Below are 18,666 nucleotides of genomic sequence, written 5' to 3' on the forward strand. Positions count from 1 at the left end.
TGAATCATGACCTGGATGAACTGTGTGCTGTGTTGTGGGAGAGTGAGGAAGCACTCGTTGGCAGAGTGCTGGGAGAAAACATTTTTCAGCTTGATTGGAAGCAAAAGCAACGAAGTAATTCTTCCTGAATAAAAGCTGGCCATGGAGATGAGAAAACTCAGGTGACAGTTATTTTGCTAAACTTCCTCAGGCATTTTTATTTTGTGACATGCCAGATTTCAGTTCATTTTCAGACGAGCCTTTACAGAATGGACAAGCCTAAGTTAAATTCCTTTGCTGGCAAGCCTTTGAATTAATTTTAATCTTTCTCCTGTGTTTCCAGACTGTTTTGTCTGTGGACCACCTTGTTATTCATATGCAACGCAGTCTGTATGACTACAGCAATCCCTGATCATCATCATCCTTTAAGTGTATGTGCAGATGTTCTATAAAACCGTATTTTTGCATTTAAAAAAAAAAAAAAATATTCAGAAGCAGGGCCAAGAATTGGGAGATATTTCATGTTATGACTTTTTTTTTTTTTTTCTGCAAATGACAAATGAGTTTAGTTTTTGTTTTGTTTTTACTGATTTCAATGCAAGAAGATGTACCTAAATCAGGGCAACAGAGGAGTTGCCAATCAGTAATGAAGATGCTCTGTCATTTTAACGGTGTGGGTGCTTAATCATTTTTCCATAATAAAGCTCTGCTTTAAAGTACAAAAGAATAGGACTTCCTGTAAGGGCACTGTGCTCTGCAGACAAGGAGACATGGTGTCTCTTACACAACAGAGAGGCGCTTCCCTCCGCTCCTGCCTTGCTTCTCAGTATGTAGATCGTAACAACTCTTCCTACCTAAATACTGCTTCTTGTCTTTTGACCTCAGAACACTTTAAAAACGGGCTAGTCACAGAAACAGGAGGTGAGACACAAAAAATAGACATGTCCTAACCAAGGTCATCCACCATGTGTAAGGCAGAGCTAAGAATAAAATTCCCCATCCTCCGAGTCCCAGGCCAGGGCTCTGTGTTTTACGCCACCAGTCCTCGACGGTGTCAAGCAAGCCTCACTGCTGCTGCTTCCCTCTCTTGGTGCTTTCCTCATCCTCCCCACTGCCCCGGTGGCTGTTGACTCTTACACCCCCACCTGCTGCCTCCTCAGCCTGCCTCTGGCCTTGCCCTGCACCCTGCTCATCACCCAGCCCTCTTACTACTGCTGTGGTTCCCCTGGCCACCCCCTGCACCGCCAGCACCACCGTAGAGCCCAACGCCTGCCTGCTGGGGCTAGGGCCGTGTCTCCTGCTCGTGGTGCTGCTGCCGAAAGCCGAAGCCACTCGGGTTTGGGCACTGCACGGGTCCCTTCGCGACGCCCCTGCTAACCCAACGGCACCACCCTGCCTTTTGCTGGCTGAGCAATCTCACGGGTGCACTCCACGGGCGGTAGAGAAGCTGATGAAAGCCTACAAGCACCTGTTTTTAATTTTTTTTAAGCGCTCGGGTGAATGCAGAGGGTTGAAAACCTGGCCTGGTCAGCCTGAGCCAGGGAGCGCGTGATCCACCGGGGTGGGTCAGGGTGCTTAGTTTTGAAATGTTTGCTCTGAGAGAGAAGCAAAGCAAGTCAAGAGATGCAGTTCTGGATGTATTTTTGTACCCAAAGTTTAATTTGAATTCAGATACTGCTCTTGATCACAAATAAGCATTTATATTCCCATTAGAGAGAGAAATGTTGCACCTACAGTCCTAGATGAATGCAGAGGCTTCGGGGCTTCTGAACAGACAGGTATTTTACGCCCAAGCTCGAATATATGAGAGACTTAAAAATAACCCGCATAATTGAAGCCCATTTGCATGAAGTCAAGTTAGCTTGTGTGAGCCCAAGTTGCTTCCAGGATATATATGGAAAGCAGAGCGGTAGGCTGCTGTGTTTTGAACCTACAGAGAGGATGTGCAGAGTGGCAGCCTAATAGCTGCGCTTGCTTTTGCTTCAGGATCTTCCTAAGCGGCTCTGTGCTCAGTTTCCTTGCGAACGTCCTTGCCTTAGCCCTGCTTGCTCTGCTCTGCATTTCAGACTGCTCGTTTGTCCCAGCAGCCATTTGTTTCGGTGATGTATTTTCTTCTTGGCTCTGAAACTTTAAGGAGAAAGAAGGCAATTAATGTGAAAAATCACTTTATCCAGATTAATGACTGCTGCGCTTGACTGTTATCACAGTGGTATTAGCTTGATTCTTTGCTGGAGAGAACAGAAAACGCTTCTCAGGTCCTTGCTGTCCGAAATGGCACTCGTGGAGACAGCTTCACACGCAGGGAGGCCCGGCAGAAGACAGGTACCTTGGTGCAGCCTGGGGCGTGCCATCAAGGTCAGCAAGCCAAACAACACCGCAACCGCCAGTGGCTTCACACAGAGCACCAGCACAAGGTGCCGTGGCTGGGAGTTGAGTTTCCAAAGGAGGAAACCTGGGTGTTTGTTTCCAGCAGGAAACGGGCAGGGGGCAGCTGAGCTGCTGCACGTGCTCCTGCTCTTCCGAGGCAGGGCGGTCAGAAGCAGTTGGCATCGTCGCAAATGTGAGATTAGAATCTAGCCATGTGTGTATGGTTTTAATTCTTTTGTCAAAATGTGTGCCCTCTGTGATGGGAGTGGGCAGGTTTGAAGGAATTCGTGCTTTAAGAACAGCCCGGCAAACTGTCCTTATGCAAAGCAGCTGGGATGCTGCATATATTTCTCATAGGGTTCAGGGTCAGGGCTCGGTGCAGCAGCTCCTCCTGAAGCTCTCCAGTTGTCAGCGCTGCCTCTGTCGTGCAAGGGGGAGCTGTGGGGTCAGATGGACCTTAACCTGCAGGGCATCTCCTCGAGAACAGTGGATGGGAAGCACTGCTCAGCTTCTGAGGGGTTTACAGAAGTCACCTGAAGACACAGTTACCTCGAATCGGGAAAAGCTGAGGAGCACCGGAATGAAAATGGGGCTGGTAGATGTGGGAGTGCAAAAAGTAGAACAGAATGACAATTGCCTTAGGCCGTGTGTACCCAACCTGTTAATTATAGCGAAGGCTCATATATATGCAAAGCGCTGCAGAAGGGGAAGACCTATGTGGGATTTACAAGGCTGAATCATTAGTGTTCCTTATTATGGTAATGGGGAATTTGAGCAGCCTTCACACTGGGCCCCTGAGTTACAGCGTTAAATAAAAAATGTGGCAAAGCTACTTGGGGATTCTTAATATGCTAAAAGAGGAAAGGTTGTTCAGTAGACAACTTTTGGATCCTGGATTAACCTGGATCTTGCCTCAGGAGGTAAGAAATTGCCCATTTATCGGCTGAGAATAACAGCGTAGAGACAGTAAACTAGTTCTCAGGAGAAAGGATAGGTGACTGGCATAGAAATCAAGTACACACTGCTAGATCAAGGACTACAAAGGAGCTTCCTAATTATGCTCAGGTTTAGATCATCAGCCTTTCTCCTGTTTGTAAAACACAGCTTGAGGTCTTCCTTCCTCAATTTCCTTTTCGAGTAGTTTTAGGAAGACAAGGTCCATCTGCAGTTGGCTTTGTTTTTTGTTTTGTTTCTGTTGTTGCTGCTGTGTGTAATTTGGCACTTACCAGAGCCGTAAGTGTTTCTTCTTTGTGGTGTTGTTGGTTTGTTTGTTTTAATCTCTACTTCCTCCAGACCTTAGGGATGCTGTTCCATTACATTTTCTTTCCCATCAGCAGTCCCAGATGCCATAGCTTTTGTTTAGCAGGTTGCCAGCTCTTTTAAAGTGCTTCACGTGAGGATAAAGGTGTATCCTTCCTTACAGAAAGTACTTCATCGAAATGCTGTTGACACATAGTTCATAGCTGTCATTTCTAGGTTCTAAAATGAATTTGTCCTGTTGTATTTCTTGGTTCTTACTGCTGCATGTTTCGTGTGACAAATAAAATACGACTCGAACACCTGGATTTCTTTCAGGGTTTTGTATCAGGAGGACTGCTGTGACTCAGTGAAGAACAAGTGAAGGACGGGGCCCAAAGAAGTAAGAAAAACTGAATTTGTTTAATCAGCTAAAAAGACAAACTTTTATTGTTGTTGAGGAGGGAAAAGGAAGATATCTAGATAATTATAGGGTTTTTAAATCTTCCCCGTTAAAATTACTAATGGTGTGAATTCTTCAGACATCGGTTGTATCAAGTGTTTGCAGGCTTCATTTATTATCTACTAACCCAAATTAGCATTGTAGAACCAAAGCAATACCAAGCTCTTCTCCTACGTTTCAGTTGAGAACACTGTATTTATTCAAGATTTTAGAAGCAAGTCTCTGGAAACCCCTGATCGCTTCAGAAAAGGATTCCCCTTTACACTATACAGCAGGCACTGAAACCATGATACAAAATTTATTTCATGCTAGAATTGTTTTGCATAACATTGTGCATGCATTTTACTCAGTACTAAATTGCATACAATGCTGTTGTCTTGTTTCTTAAACTTTGAGACAATTTATACTCGAGTATCTTCCTGATTTTGTACTATAAGTCCCAGTTTTAAAATAACACCTTTTTTGTTTAAAATTCATACTGATTACTTAATATGAACAATTTATGAAGGGTCTTTACGTTGGATCTATACATCAATAAAATACAACATAACCAGAGCTGGAAAATTAAATCTAGACCAGCTGTTACTGTCAGGTCCGAAGGAAGGTCCCATGTGTCACAAGCATGCCAACAAAGACAGGAAAAAGTTTCTTATTTTTATACACTTCTAGTTGGATTAAAAGTTCTTGATTTCCATGTCGGTGTGATGAACTGTGAAGGCGTGGTCAATATGACCGATGACTGCCTGATTGCACTTTTTAAAACCATTACTCTGTATCTTGTATACAAAAAGAAGCGATCCATAGCAAAGAAATGTACAGTTTTATGTTTTACATTTTTAGCTACAACAATGTATGTAAAAGTAAAGAGCTTTGAAAGAAAATATATAACTTTGCTTTTTTTTTTTCTCCTTAATCATACATTTGCAGTGTTTCTTGATTTTTATTTTTTTTTTTCTATTTTTGTCTTCATGCAATTCATGCTATGGAACAAAAAAATAGATTTAAAAAAAAAAAAAAAAAAAAGATCTTCTACAGTTTTGTTACATTTTGGCCGTAGAAAAAGCCTGCATCTCTAGTACAACTCCAGAACCATGAAGAATCATCCGTAAAACCTGCATGGAGCGAGTTAACTTTGTCCAAATGAGAAGGTCTTCTATGCCTGCACAGTTCCACACAGATGTTTATTAGCCATCAATGTTCATCTCCATCTCGCCTTGTCAGGTCACTCTGACTGCCTCTGTTGGCATATATTTAGCAATGACTGGACTTTCTTTGCAAAGATCTGCATGTAAAGAATACAATCAGTACTTGAGCTTCTTCCCTGTGCTTTTCACATCAAGCTCGGCATCTTAGTTTTAAAGGAAGGAGGAAAAGGTGAAATAGCTACATGCAGAGGCAGCCATATTCTTCTTCAACAGGATTTTTTTTTTCCATGCAGTCAGCCAGACTGAGACCTCTCTACAGTGTGTCTGAGTATTGCTTTCAGCTTAAAATAGGCGCCCATGCAAAGTTTCATCCTACTGTGCTTGTTTGCTCAAACTCCTGCAGGGTTTCTATGGCTCAAAAATATCCTGAGAAAAGCAAAATCTTCCATCGTTGGCATGTTTCAGCATCGGCTATATGCCTAACCCATTCCATACAGAGCCAGTAGATCCGCCATTAGCCACAATAAGCATATACTAGCACAATGCACCAGGAAGGAAGCTATCTGGTGCATCTACCCTTCATCCTATGTACTGATACCATGCAGCATGTATGGCCCGCCAGTACTATGTAAACGCCTGCCTATTGTCATCTGAGTGCTATTTAGGAGTGTTGTCACCTAGCATCAGTAGTAACACCGTTCCCAGCAGGTGCTACTGTGAGACATTGCATCTTCAGACTTAGTCACCTGGATTATATGCAACATAGCATAGGCTAATTGAAAATAAAGCTTTTTAGACCATTCTCTGCTACTGATCCATGCTACAAAATAGATGGGATGGGAGACCAAGAACGTCTCACTGGACTAGGAGAGCTGTAGGGCGCAGACACTGAGGATAATCCTATCGCTTTTCCACTTATGCCAGCTATGCTGTTAAGGCTCCGTGACATTTCGTAACCTTCATTTAAAAGAAAAATGCAAAGTACAGCATTGGATCAATGACAGAATGGACTAAGAATGAGGTCAACATTGTAGCCAGTTCAGTAGCATCTGCATGCACCGACATGCGAGAGTAGTATCGCTTGCAACGTGACTCAGTAGGCCATTGAAGAAAAGAACAAGTTTAAAAAACAAAACAAAACAAAAATCATCATTTTTAAAGGATGGTCAGGCTTTGTAATCGATCCTACAGGCAGCGATGTGATTGTACCCTCAAAAAAAGTCAATGGGTGGGGGGGTTTTGATGTCTCAGTCATACACTCACGCATACCTCTCCCTGCCACCTCATGCATTTTGACCTCAGGCAAAATTAAGGTTTCTGGTAGCTTTGGAGGAGGATGAAGAGACCAAAAGAAAAAAAAAAAATGAAGAAGAAAAAGTAGCAAGTAGCAAAATCCATGGAATTTATTGTGTTGCTATAGAGATACTACTCCTTTGTTCTCAGCATTAAAAAAAAAATGAAAGAAAACAAAATTGCATGCATCGTTTCCCTCCCTCCCCCCACCCTTCTTTTTCAGACATGCACATAAACAGCTCAGCAAGTGTACAGAGAGTTGCACAAACTATGGATGAAATTCTGTTGGAACAACAATTAAGATGCTCTCAACGTGTTTCAAACAGGCCAACAATATGCTGACGTATATTACTCTTTAGCCAACCGGCCTCCGTTTCACTCAGTAACGGGAGGCGGTTACAGTGCATTGTGAAAACCATACATTCCTCATCCCAAAGGATGTGCCATTTGGAGTGTTCCCCTGATCCACTGGAACCACCCGAACTCGCCCAGGCTGAATGAACGCGGCCAATGCTTATCCAATACAGAATCAAGTAAAACGCTTTGCTACAAAGGTAAATTTTAGAGGATTATACTTTCATATGAAAGTGTTGTGGTCCAACTATATCTTTGTTGATGATAAGCTTTAAACTTATAAATACGTACACTATCTATAACTGGCATTTACTAGAACTATTGCCCATCATACAATGGCACATGGGAATTCTATACTCCATACTCAGTGTATGGTTACATCGTACAATCGTTGCAGTTTTAAAATATTGACTATATCATATACTATATACAGTACACCAGTGATAAACACTGATTTGAAGAGAGACCTTTTCCAATTTCCCCATTCCGTATCAACTTTTATGCATATATATGTAATTTCAATTTTTGTTTGTATGGTTTCCTCGGGGTAAGTTACTTAAACGAAACAGCCTGTTTTAAGAAGGGAAGGGTTTTTTCCCATTTGATTTGACTTTTTTTGTCACTAAATAGATGATTGTGGTCATTATCAAACTAAATGCGGTTACTTCTGAGAGATCTGTAGCTGTCAGAAGTCTGAGAAACTAACTAGTAATGATTTATTTATGAAAATGATTTTAGATGGATTATTTTCCAATTGTAAGACACCTGTGCTAACAGATGTTCTTGTGTGCTTCTCTTCCTTTAGTGACCTAAACAGGTATGAATATCCAAATAATTTGTTTTAGTGCTCTGTTAAGGCAGCCAAACAATCATTTCATGTTCCATGAGGATGTTTTTTTTTTTTGTTTTAACTTTTGTTGTCTGCCACCTCCAAGTCTATGCTCCTCAGGGATTGGTAAAATACATGAGCTTTCCAAGTGGCAAACCTTCATCGCTGTCAAATGGTAATTGGCCTCTCCTTGGAGGATGGGCTAATTTAAGGACATTGTAGAGCATTCTCCACTAAAGCTCACTGCACCAGCTAGGGTGGAAGACTCAACTGCCTAGCATAGCTGTATGGGGTAGTTACAGCTCCTCAGGCTTTTCTTTCTGAAAGAAATAGGTTAGAAACTCCAAATGCAGACATCAGGTGGTGGTTTCCAGCCCAAACGTGCATCTCTACAGCAAGCGCACTATTGCGTGCTACAGCTGACTTTCTCTTATTTGTTGTAAACGGTTGCTAACTACAGGTTACAGGACCCCCAGCTACATACCCTTTCTTATTCCTCCATCAGGCGGGCAGGGATATTCCCCGGTTGATAAGAGGAAGCAGGGTCCATATCTCTCCCGAGTGCCAGAGCGGGTAAAGGGCAGGCCCTCATCAGGCGTAATAGCCTGGTCTATGTGGGGACAGTCTTCGTTTGCCAGCGCCGCCTTGGCCACCTCACCATTCAGTTTCGAATCTTCAAACATATAAGCAGAAGGCTATTGAAACACTATGCACTGTTTATTAGTTCCAGCTGCAAATTAAGGGTTCACAGCTAACGAGCTCTATCGCGACACTATAAAAGGTAGCACATCTGTCCTAGACACTGCGTTCGTGTGCACTGCACCAAAATAAAATAAAGTCTGTTAAGTGGAAGAAGAAACAAAACGTGATCATGTTAGGTGTGACAGCAGCCGCCTGTACTTCCGCATAGAGGGGCAGTTTCAGAAACGGGCGTGCATTGGTCCTAGTCCTGCGAGCAGAAGACCGCGGTTAGAAATTGGATCATGTTTTTGCATGACATCGGATGGTGCATGAATGACCTGCTTGTCATGAAGCCTACTGTTGCTCGGAGCATTGGAGAGGCAGTGGGCTGTGAGTTGTGTTTTAGTATTTGAGTATATTCTGTTTGTGCTGATTTATACCTTTGTGCAATATTCCCTGAAGGGAACATTCCTGCTCTTCCCCTCCCCGAATTTACCCGGGGTGTTTTCTATTGTTTCCAGTACCGGTCGTGCAGAATGGCTGTACACATTTCAGACACACAGAGTACGTTATGTATGGAAATAAGACAGCAGAATGTGGATTCAAAACAAAAACCAAAAACTAAACCAAAAACCAATCCATTTTCTGGTGTTCTCTTCTGAAACACACACGGTATTTGCAATGCCAGCACAGGACACTACATATATAAAACACTACAGCAGGCCATGAATTTGGAAAATAGATGGAGTAAAATTTACTCTTGGCTGTAAATAATAAAAATAGGTTGTCAGATTTGCCCATTTTGCTCCACACATTCCCATGAGGATAGACTGAGAATAGCATGTTTTCTCTGTGTGACTTGCTTGATGTTTATAAAAACAACTTAAAGTGCTATTTAGTGTAGGATTTATTTTAGGGTTTTAAAGTGCAAATTAGTATATTGAGAACATACTCGAAATATAGCACAGCTCAATATGAGTGTTTTGGTTGAAGGGAGGAAAAAACAGTCAAAATGTGCTTTCTGGAGTTTCACAAATGCTGAGACACATTAACTGTAGGCAGCATCCTACACCTCGGTTGCACAATGCTTATTACCTAGACGCTGTAAGGCAATGGGTGATCCTGCAAGTAAGTCTTTAAGGAAAGACAAAGTCAACGGATAAAGTTAATTTCAGTGCCTCTTCTAGATTTATGTACTGTTTTGTTCTTAATGCTACATGATACTGATTATTTTTGTTGCTTTGCATGCATGCACACACAAAGATGTATATGACACATACTACACATCTATCTATGCACTGGTAATTGCATACTATTTCTTTATTTGTATTTAGTTATCATTGTCACTACCAAAACAGTCTTTTCTGCAAATCTAACCTCTGCCTCCTTTCTGCTCTGTGTAGAATTAGCCAATTATTTCCCCAGAGGGAGAGGTAGTAGCATTTTGTTTTGTGAGCAATGAAACAAACAGGTCTCTCAATACATTAAAAACAATAAAAAAAATAATAAATAATAATAATAAAAATCCATGGGTGCATTTTAATGTTTGTAGAGGCTAATTTCAATAAGGTACTAAAATTTTAAGGTTGCAGTGAATTGCAATTGCTTTCTGTTTGTGACAGTGCAATTCAAAACCACTCTTGGCACAAAACCCTGGCACGGCTGCCATGGAAACCACGACATTGCAGGTACTGAGCTGCTGCTTTCAAAACCATGTAGCTGGGTTTGGGGATGAGCAAAAAACTGGGCTTCTTCATAAGCCTCTGCTGCTCCAAGCAGATGGCTCTAGTCCTGACACGAGAGGCAGCTGTGGCAGCACAGCTGGGCACTGACATCTCTGAGATTCCCACTGCTACACCTGAGCCTGGGTTTGCAGACTAAACTGAGTGATGGAAGGGGCACTGGTCTGTTTCTGCAGCTCAAAATGCCTCTGAGCAGGGTGGCTGTGGGTCAGGCTGCTCGCTGATAACAGCCATCGGTCCTTTTGGAAGCAACTTTCAGGCTCCATTGTGGTCAAATGACAGGAAAGTTGACCTTGGTAGTTATTTCTTAAGCTGTGTTACACATCGCTAGTGACCCGAGCTGCAACTTGTTTGTGCAGCCTCCTCAGGGCTCTTTAACACGGGTGAATTTTTCTCTATGTCTGTTGTTGAAAATCCACAACTTTACAATTTTATTTCTATCTGATAGAAAGAGGATTGAGTAGCTGGATTACACTAACATCCCTTGCCTATTCCATGCATGGTCTATGTCCTAGGAAGCACATTCAGAATATTTAGGAAGCAGAGAAATTACCAGCACAGAAGACTGCATCTGTTGCTGGTAGGTGTTAAGTAGAGTGGTTGTGTTCCAAACCACTGCCTGCAGCACCTAATTCTGTGAAGGTGAGTTTCAAGATTCATATATTTACTAAGTAAATAGGCTGTTATGGAAATAAAGAAAACATCACTGGTATCATCAGTCAACAGTGAGAGGTTTCCATTCTTTTCATTAGCAGATCTAGATGCTGAGCAATTTAAGGAATGAGGTCTAAAGATGGAGTTAAATTATATTATTTGGCTGCTTTCTTAAGTTGCCATTTGCATGTTTGCTCTTTTGAAGATTGACCTTGGCTTTGAGAGAACTCCAGATAAAGCAAAACTACTGAAACAATTGCTGTCTGGTGACTACCAGCATGGCCATACCAATGATGACTACTTCTAGACGCTTAAAACTTCTAAGGCTTGGCACCAAATTCATAGGAGTCGTTCTGTCCCTGCTAGTAGAATCTGAACTAGGCTTATATAGCATTTTTCTTCAGATTGTACACTGCTTCACGAAGAATAGCTGATGTTATCCTTCCTCTTTTACAGATGGCTAAAACTACCATGTGGTGAAGTAACTAACCCACTGCTATCTAAGAGGTTATCTACAAAATCTTCTGACCCCCAGCATGGCACTTCATCTCCATAATCGTACTATCTGTGAACACCTAGGTAGCTGCACCAGTTTTAAGCATTCTCCTGCAGAGTCTTGGCTGAGAGGCTGAAAAAAGTGTTCAGCAGATCTCCCAGGTGAGTAGTTCATTTCACAACTACCCCATTTGTGTGGTTTCCACTTGATAGATTTTTGTTTGTTTTTGGTTTTAATCTTCCTTCCTGTTTTCTTTGCCTCCATTTGCAAGAAAGTATGATTAAAATGCCTTGGGGGTATTCTGAAAAACAACACTTACAGTAACTTCTGGATTTTGCATCAGTGTACTCTCCTTGTTGTGGAGAAGCACAGTAGAGACTGTCTGCATGCTGCACGGCTCTTCTCTTTTGTCGTAGCAAGCAGTTGCAGACTGTCCTAGTGACTTTACTGGCTTTACTTAACTGGCTACATGATCTGCATCAGGTTTGTTGGCATTGTACTAAAGAAGATGGGGCCTTCCCACCCTCAGATCAGAAACACAGCAAATAGTAAACAAAGGTCTGTTTTCTTTGGTCCCATTAGGTCACTGGCAATCTCTTCCAGAAAGAAACAGACTTTCTTCCTCCCAGCCACCCTTGTTTAAGGATTGAAAGAGACAAGGACCAAGGCTGGGCACTTACAACTTCCCTGAGAAGCTGTTTGCCATCCCACAAAGACTCAGAGGACTTCAAGGGTCTGCATTCCTGCCCCAAGAGAAGGGGTTGGCCAGCAGGAAGGAGGTAAGAGCAATTGAGCGCAAAAACAGGGACAAAACTGAGAAAGGGAGCTGCGTGAAAGATGAAGATCTTTCTACTAGGGAGACCATGTCTGACTACAGTTAAACTCCATATCACCATCCCATGTACAGCTAAAAATGAATCTACAGCTTGTTTAGATCTCAGCTGTGCTCTAATAACCCTGGTCCCAAACTTGACGTTGCCATTATTACAGGCTGTGGATAGTCCTACTCCTGATTGTGTGTGTTTTGGTTCTCATTCACAGCTTGAAGGTCTTTGCTTATTTTCAACCCCTGTTACTCTGCAGGGCTACATTCAATAGCTGCCTGAAGTCTCTCATGAAGAGGGATGTCCTTGAGGCCCCTCACAGCAGAGACCTTTAACGCACCTGGAACCCTGCTGGAAGTAACGGTATGTTGTCCATTTAATAAGTTAATTACTCTCTTGTTTTTCACTTTCCTCTCAGTTTTCTCATGATATAAAAGGGCTGTTAATGTGGCAAACATTAGCCATGTCATACTGTGCTGGCAATGGCAAACTTTCTTGGCAGGATGGTTTTCTCTGTCTCTAAGGCTACTGATAGAATGATACAGGAACAGAGGTGGCATGGCCAAGGTGAGGGTGGAGAACTGCTGTGCTCTGGCTTTTCTCAGCTACAAGATGTTTAGCTGGAAGTGCAAAGTGAAGTGAAGGGCTGCTGCGGTTGCTGGTGGAGGACAGACAATTTCCCATCTGTCTTTATTTTAGAGAAAATGCAAAGATTTTGCATTGCTTTTTGCAGCATTGTTTTTGTCTGATACTTCTCGTGCTGTGTAAATGATTATGATGAAGATAAGGGTGTGAATCCAAGCATCTAAAGACATTTCCTCTGATCTATGGAGGTTAAGAGCTTCTCAGCATCTCAAAGTCCCCATTGACTTTATATCCTTCCATTTCTCTCTGAGATGTTGTGAGAAAGTTGGTATTTACAGTTCAATTCCCTATTCTCTCGAGTCTCCTTAATTCAAATTTCACACCAGTTATATCAAGTTGTTTTTCTTATGGTTGCCTGGATAGTGTTTACTGGCCATTAGTATTCATTGGCCACTCATCAATTGCATCAGGATAAATCTTTCTTGCTTTTATACTAGACTTCATCTAAACTCTGCTGTGCTTCTTCACTTTTTAAAGGAGGCTTAGGACATAATAGCTAATTGGGAAGAAACTGCAGACTGGGAAAAATAAGCTTTTTCTTGAATTAGTACATGGCTATAGTGATTTCTGAGTTAATGTAGAATTTACTAGCAATTTAGAAGAAACTTAGAAGCAGTAAACTTCATGTTCTGTGATTCTCCCTCTAGAAAATAATCAGAGATGTCTATCAGCTATTTTGTACCATTCTTTCAAAGTATTGTTGGGTAAATGGGGGAGATTGTAACAAAATACCTTGGTCAGGACCTGATTCAGCAAAATAACAATTAAGCTTGTGTGCCAGACCATCTTTGGTACAGAAATCAATTTTTATGGGCTCCAGAGCTTCATGCAGGATTAAGAAGCATGGATCCCATGGGTAAGGGCTCACTTTTGTTGTTGTTAAAGCAGGTCCTTAGAGTGAAAGGGATATAACTTCATTAAATTATAAAAAGAATTATGGAGAAGATGATGTATTAAACCACAGACAAAGGATGATGAAATGATGGCTTGGACAGTATGGAAGGAAGTATAGCATAGAGAACAGCATAGGCAATATGGATTTAAGCCTCTGAAAATGAGTAATGATTCATCAATATGGGCATCACTGGTTTTCAAAACGGCAGTGAAAAAAATCCTAAATTGGTAGGCTTGGGAATTTTTCTGCTGGAGAGTAATAAAAAATTAATTTTTTTTCCATGCAGACTATCTGGAAAAAAAAAAAAAAGTAATTTAACTAAGTAGTTCTATTGTCATACCGAGTACTTACTCTTTGCATTAATACCTTGCATCAGGTTTTGTGTCACAACCTCAATGAAGTTACCTATAGTCTGTGACATTCCTTGTTCTTTTGCATTAAATAACTGTATTGTAATCTCCTCGGCTGCCCAACATGGAGCTCAGGTTGATGGAAATTGGAGAAAAACTTCACAGAATAAAAAGTGACAGTCTGTAACATACACAAGTTGCAAGCAACGTACAATAATAACAAATAAATGTTAACAAACAGAGTGAAAGAGAGAAAGAGAAAAAGAGAGAGAAAATGTGAAGAACATGTAAAAGAATTAACAGATTCCTATATAACAACTCAGTTTTAGTTATCCCAATATTCTAAGGCCATTAAAATAATAGTTAAAAAATGTTGTTAGATCTAGGTATCTTTATTAAAATTTCCTGATGTTTATATTACTGCGTACTTTGAAAGTTGCTATGAAGGTCTTCTGAGTAATTTCACACTGATGGACTTTATGCTGGCACAAACGAGAGCAGAATTTAGTATGCTACATGAATATGCAGAGGCCTTCCGACCCAACCTACCTCTTCAACATTTACTCACCACCGTGTTGACCTGGGTTCCTCCAGGAAGCCGTGTCCCCCAGTAAAGGCACTCCAGTGACGGTGGTGACCGCCTCTCCCAGAACTAACTGGCCAACATAGTAACATCACTCCCAGAGAATATCACCTTTGAGAGGCACTACTTCTTGAAGTGAGGTGACAGTATGTTGGCAGCCTACCTACTGGTACCTCTAGAGGAAATACGGGAGCTCTAATTAAGTTGATCCAGTATATTATCACCTCTGCAGGTGTTATTGAATACGTGTTTAGTGCAGTGCTGAGAACTGTTGCTCCTGGGAGTGCTACATTGCAAAGAACTCTGGAAGATCCCTTCTAGTTTTATCCTGATGCTTCTGGGGTTTCACTTATACTCATCCTGGCCTTCTGAGATCCCACTAATATCCGATTCTGTAGAGCGTGGTGGGTCCTTGACAGGTCAGATAGAGGTTGCAGGAAAATGCAGTTGGGTGAGTCATGCTACAGTCTTACGTTACCGCTCTGAGGAATACAGTATGATGATCTGTACAGTATGGAAGGTGTCTGAGACATGGAGCATGGATGAACACAAAGAACAGTGACAGTGGGAATGGTGAATTGCTTCTTATTTCGGCTTTGTGCTTATAAACAGACAAGCAAATAGCCAAAGTTTGGAGAAAATATCCATCAAGTACAGAGCAAGAGGGATATAAGCTAGTAGGCTGGGCACAGAGCTGTCACCTCATACCCTAGACCCTTTTTGCCCTGGTCTTTTGTAGTAATGGGTAAATCATCCCATTTATCTTGTGCTATTGCAGTAAAGGTGACTTTTGTTGTATGTGTCCTAAAAGTGTCATTCATACTTAATCCAGCAGAAGGGAGAGATGCCAAGAGTACCTCTTTGATATCCCAGGAATTCACTCTGCAGTGGATGGCATGGGAGCTATAGTGGCAGGCACATGGTGTGAAAGGATGCTTGAGAAAGATGGTTTACCTCATTTAAAGGTAAACCCAATTTATTTATTTATTTATTTATTTATTTATTTATTTATTTATTTATTGTATTACCCAATCCTCCTAGTGCTGGAGGATTGGCAGAGGCTGATCTGACTTGGCTGGAGTGTCGCTATCTGTTTACCCATCTCTAAAAGTGTCTCGTGCTCATTAAGTTAAGGCATTAAAAGTCCTAAGATTTATTAGTTCTCTGATTATTTTTCAGCTAGTCCTGAAGTGTAGTCCTGCCCTTTCATACAGTTGTCCACAGGGGACTGTGTAAGGTGAATTATTATTTGTTTTTGGTGTCTCGCATAGTGCCAGAGAAAAGCATCTAAGTGTCTGCTTTGGGGACTGACAGCAAAAGAACAACAGTTTTGAAGAAAGTCCCCCAGACTTCTCTGCTGACTGGACAGAAGCCAGTCCAGATCTGCAAGGAGCTCTTTTTACTTCTATTCTTTCATTAAATACCTTACCATACTGCTGCACTGCTCTGGGGCTTTGTTCAAACCTTCCTCACTAGGGACTAGGCTGTGACTACTGCTCACTGCCATTTAAGTAACTGCATGGCAAAACTCTTCAGCCATCGTACACCTGGCATGGTTGTGGGCCAAAAAGAAGGCAACCCTTTGTGCTTGAGTTCATTGCTTTTCCTTTTTGCTTTCAGTTGACTTGGTATGGAGAATTGTATTCTTACCCAAATTATAATGTAAGCAAGCACTGTAGTACAAGTGACACCCACTGATTATATCTCTACAGGAAATGACAGATGAATAATTGTACAACAAAAAATTACATTGTATGAGATTGCAGAAATGCCACACGAGGGGCAAGGAATAGATCCAAATTGCTTCCACCTAAATATAGGCACTTAACTGAGGATCTTAAGTCAGAGCTGCAGTCACCTGAGATAAGTTATCAAGAAAGCCACCTCTGGCGGGCAATTCAGATCATAAATCAGTGAATTACTCTTAGACTGCCTAACTCTTCTTTTAACATAAGGGGAACTTTAGGCAAATGTATTTTAAGTTGAATGAGAAGAACTGAGCGTTATTCCTATTATTTTGAGCTGTTACAATTTCTGCATTAGACCCAGAGGACCCAGCTTCAGTGATGTTAAGATGCAATCATTACCTCATTTGCTATTTGGAGAGAGGGATTATGGAGTTTTAAAAGCTAGGAAAGCTAAGTACCAGGAGGAAAGAAAAAAACATCTCCCTGTTATCTTATCCTCTGCCTTTTAAATATACTTAAATATATAAAATGCATACAAACATCAAAGCCATCTGAGCTGAAAAAGACCCAGACTCTTTTCAGTTACATTGTTGTCTGCTCTTGGTCTTACAGAGAGGGTCAAAGGCTTTATGACACTAAAATTAGTGGAGTCATATTATTTTTTTTGCTTTAATGTTCAAAGGCATTTGGTCAGAGAATTCTCTTCCCTGTGAATTGAAGAACCACCGCAGTGACTGCCTACCTATGGCTTTAACAATGCTTTGCTATCTGCAAAAGAAAGCCACTGAAGTTCACAGTCTACAGCTATGTGTTAGGCAGCATAATGGGCCTGTGAGAAGAACTGCCAAGAGTCCCCAGCTCCCACTGAGCACTGGCACTGGAATTACAGTGCTCAGCACACTTCTGACGTTAGAACCAATGTGTTCCACAAGAAATACAGGTTATTTAGGTTACAGTGACAGAAGGGATGAAAAATGAAGCCCTGAGAAAAGAGCAGTGCCTTCAGAAAACATAACTGATAAAGTAAAAATAGATAATTCCACAATGTTTCTTTAAAGGGAGATCAGCTCTATCTCAGTAAATTGCATTGATATGGTAAGTTCCTAATATCAGTCTGGAGTCATTATAACAATGTAGTTCCCCTCTGCCTGGGATCGGATAGCTTTAACTATTCAGACACTGGGGTAGTTGTGGAGTGGCTTCTGGACAATTGTTTTCTGGGCTGGCAAGTAAAATAACCACAAATTTTTTTCTGAAGCTAGAGATTGTGTTAGTAAGGACAGATATTTTCCTTCTCTTAGGCTCTTGAATTCTAATAATATTTTTTCCAAATTTTTCAGCTATGCAATGAGCAGAGTATTTTGCTATCAATACACTGTGAAAAAGTTACCCGACATGTCTGCATGATACACTGGTATGAAGATACAGTATCCATGGGGTATAGCTGAAGTGAAGCTGCATGCAGAGTGGACCAGAGAGGTGAGAATTTTTTACTTTGGCCATATTAAAATCAACATAAATGTCTTGTGTGCAGGTGTTGGACGTATGTGTACAGAAACAATTAAAAGTTGGGATAGGTTTTTTAACAAAACCAAAATAACCCTCATCTGTACTTGTGTGTTATGGATGCATTCTTAAGACCATGGCTCCATTACACCAGAGAGTGTTGTAGACATCAAATGAAGTTATAATTCCATTCATGTTGTCATAAATATCTTTTGCAGTGTCAGAATATAACTTTCACATCTTCATCTATGGCACCTTTAATATGTAACCATGCAGTCAACTTCGTGTAAGTGCACAGCTCACGGAAGAGAGAGCCTAAAGAGCTGAATAACATTTCCATAACAAAACTTGCACAATTTGTTCTGCATGTTTTGAGGTTTTCTTACAAGCTTGTGTCTTAATGTATTTCACTGCATGTACTGAGATAAATTACCTGTAGGATAGTGTGTGGTTTGGCACAGAAATCAGCTACGTTTGAGTGTTTGAGGCTGACTTTTTTTTTGTTTTGCTTTGAATTTGAAGCAAGTTTTGCTTCCTTTGCACTTCTTTTTTTTTCTTTCTGTTTACTTCAGTTATGCTATTGACTGATAGGAGTACTCTGAAGCCTTTAGATAAAAGACACTGCAGCACAGTGGACCATGGTTATGACCGGTGCTCAGTTGAGTTTAACTCATGGCTTTTCAACAAGTAATGTTGCAGAATTAAATAAAGCCCTGAGTCAAATGAAAATACTGGAATCATAGAATATCCTGAGTTGGAAGGGATCCACAAGGATCATAGAGTCCAACTCTTGGTTCCACACAGGACCACCCAAAAATCAGACCGTATGTCTGAGAGTGTTGTCCAAACGCTTCTTGAGCTCTGGCAGGCTCAGTGCTGTGACCACTGCCCTGGGAAGCCTGTCCCAGTGCCCAGCTGCTCTCTCAGTGCAGAACC

The 18,666-nt window shown here is 41.4% G+C and overlaps 1 protein-coding gene across 1 annotated transcript in view; it reads right to left on the reverse strand.

The window, feature by feature from the left end:
• Positions 1–5,262: 5,262 nt before the first annotated feature.
• The window catches only part of KCNC1 (potassium voltage-gated channel subfamily C member 1), a gene marked incomplete at its 3' end in the record, with an annotated part of 104,405 nt that continues 91,001 nt past the window's right edge, over positions 5,263–18,666 (reverse strand). Inside the window, exons 3-4 of the mRNA XM_082762652.1 lie at positions 8,151–8,339; positions 5,263–5,327 (exon numbers count right to left, since the gene is read on the reverse strand). Of these exons, the coding sequence (XP_082618778.1) occupies positions 5,263–5,327; positions 8,151–8,339 (254 nt within the window). The remainder of the gene's footprint in view (positions 5,328–8,150; positions 8,340–18,666) is intronic.

Source organism: Aythya marila, assembly GCF_965140915.1.
Source record: "Aythya marila genome assembly, chromosome: 5".
NCBI lineage: Eukaryota > Metazoa > Chordata > Aves > Anseriformes > Anatidae > Aythya > Aythya marila.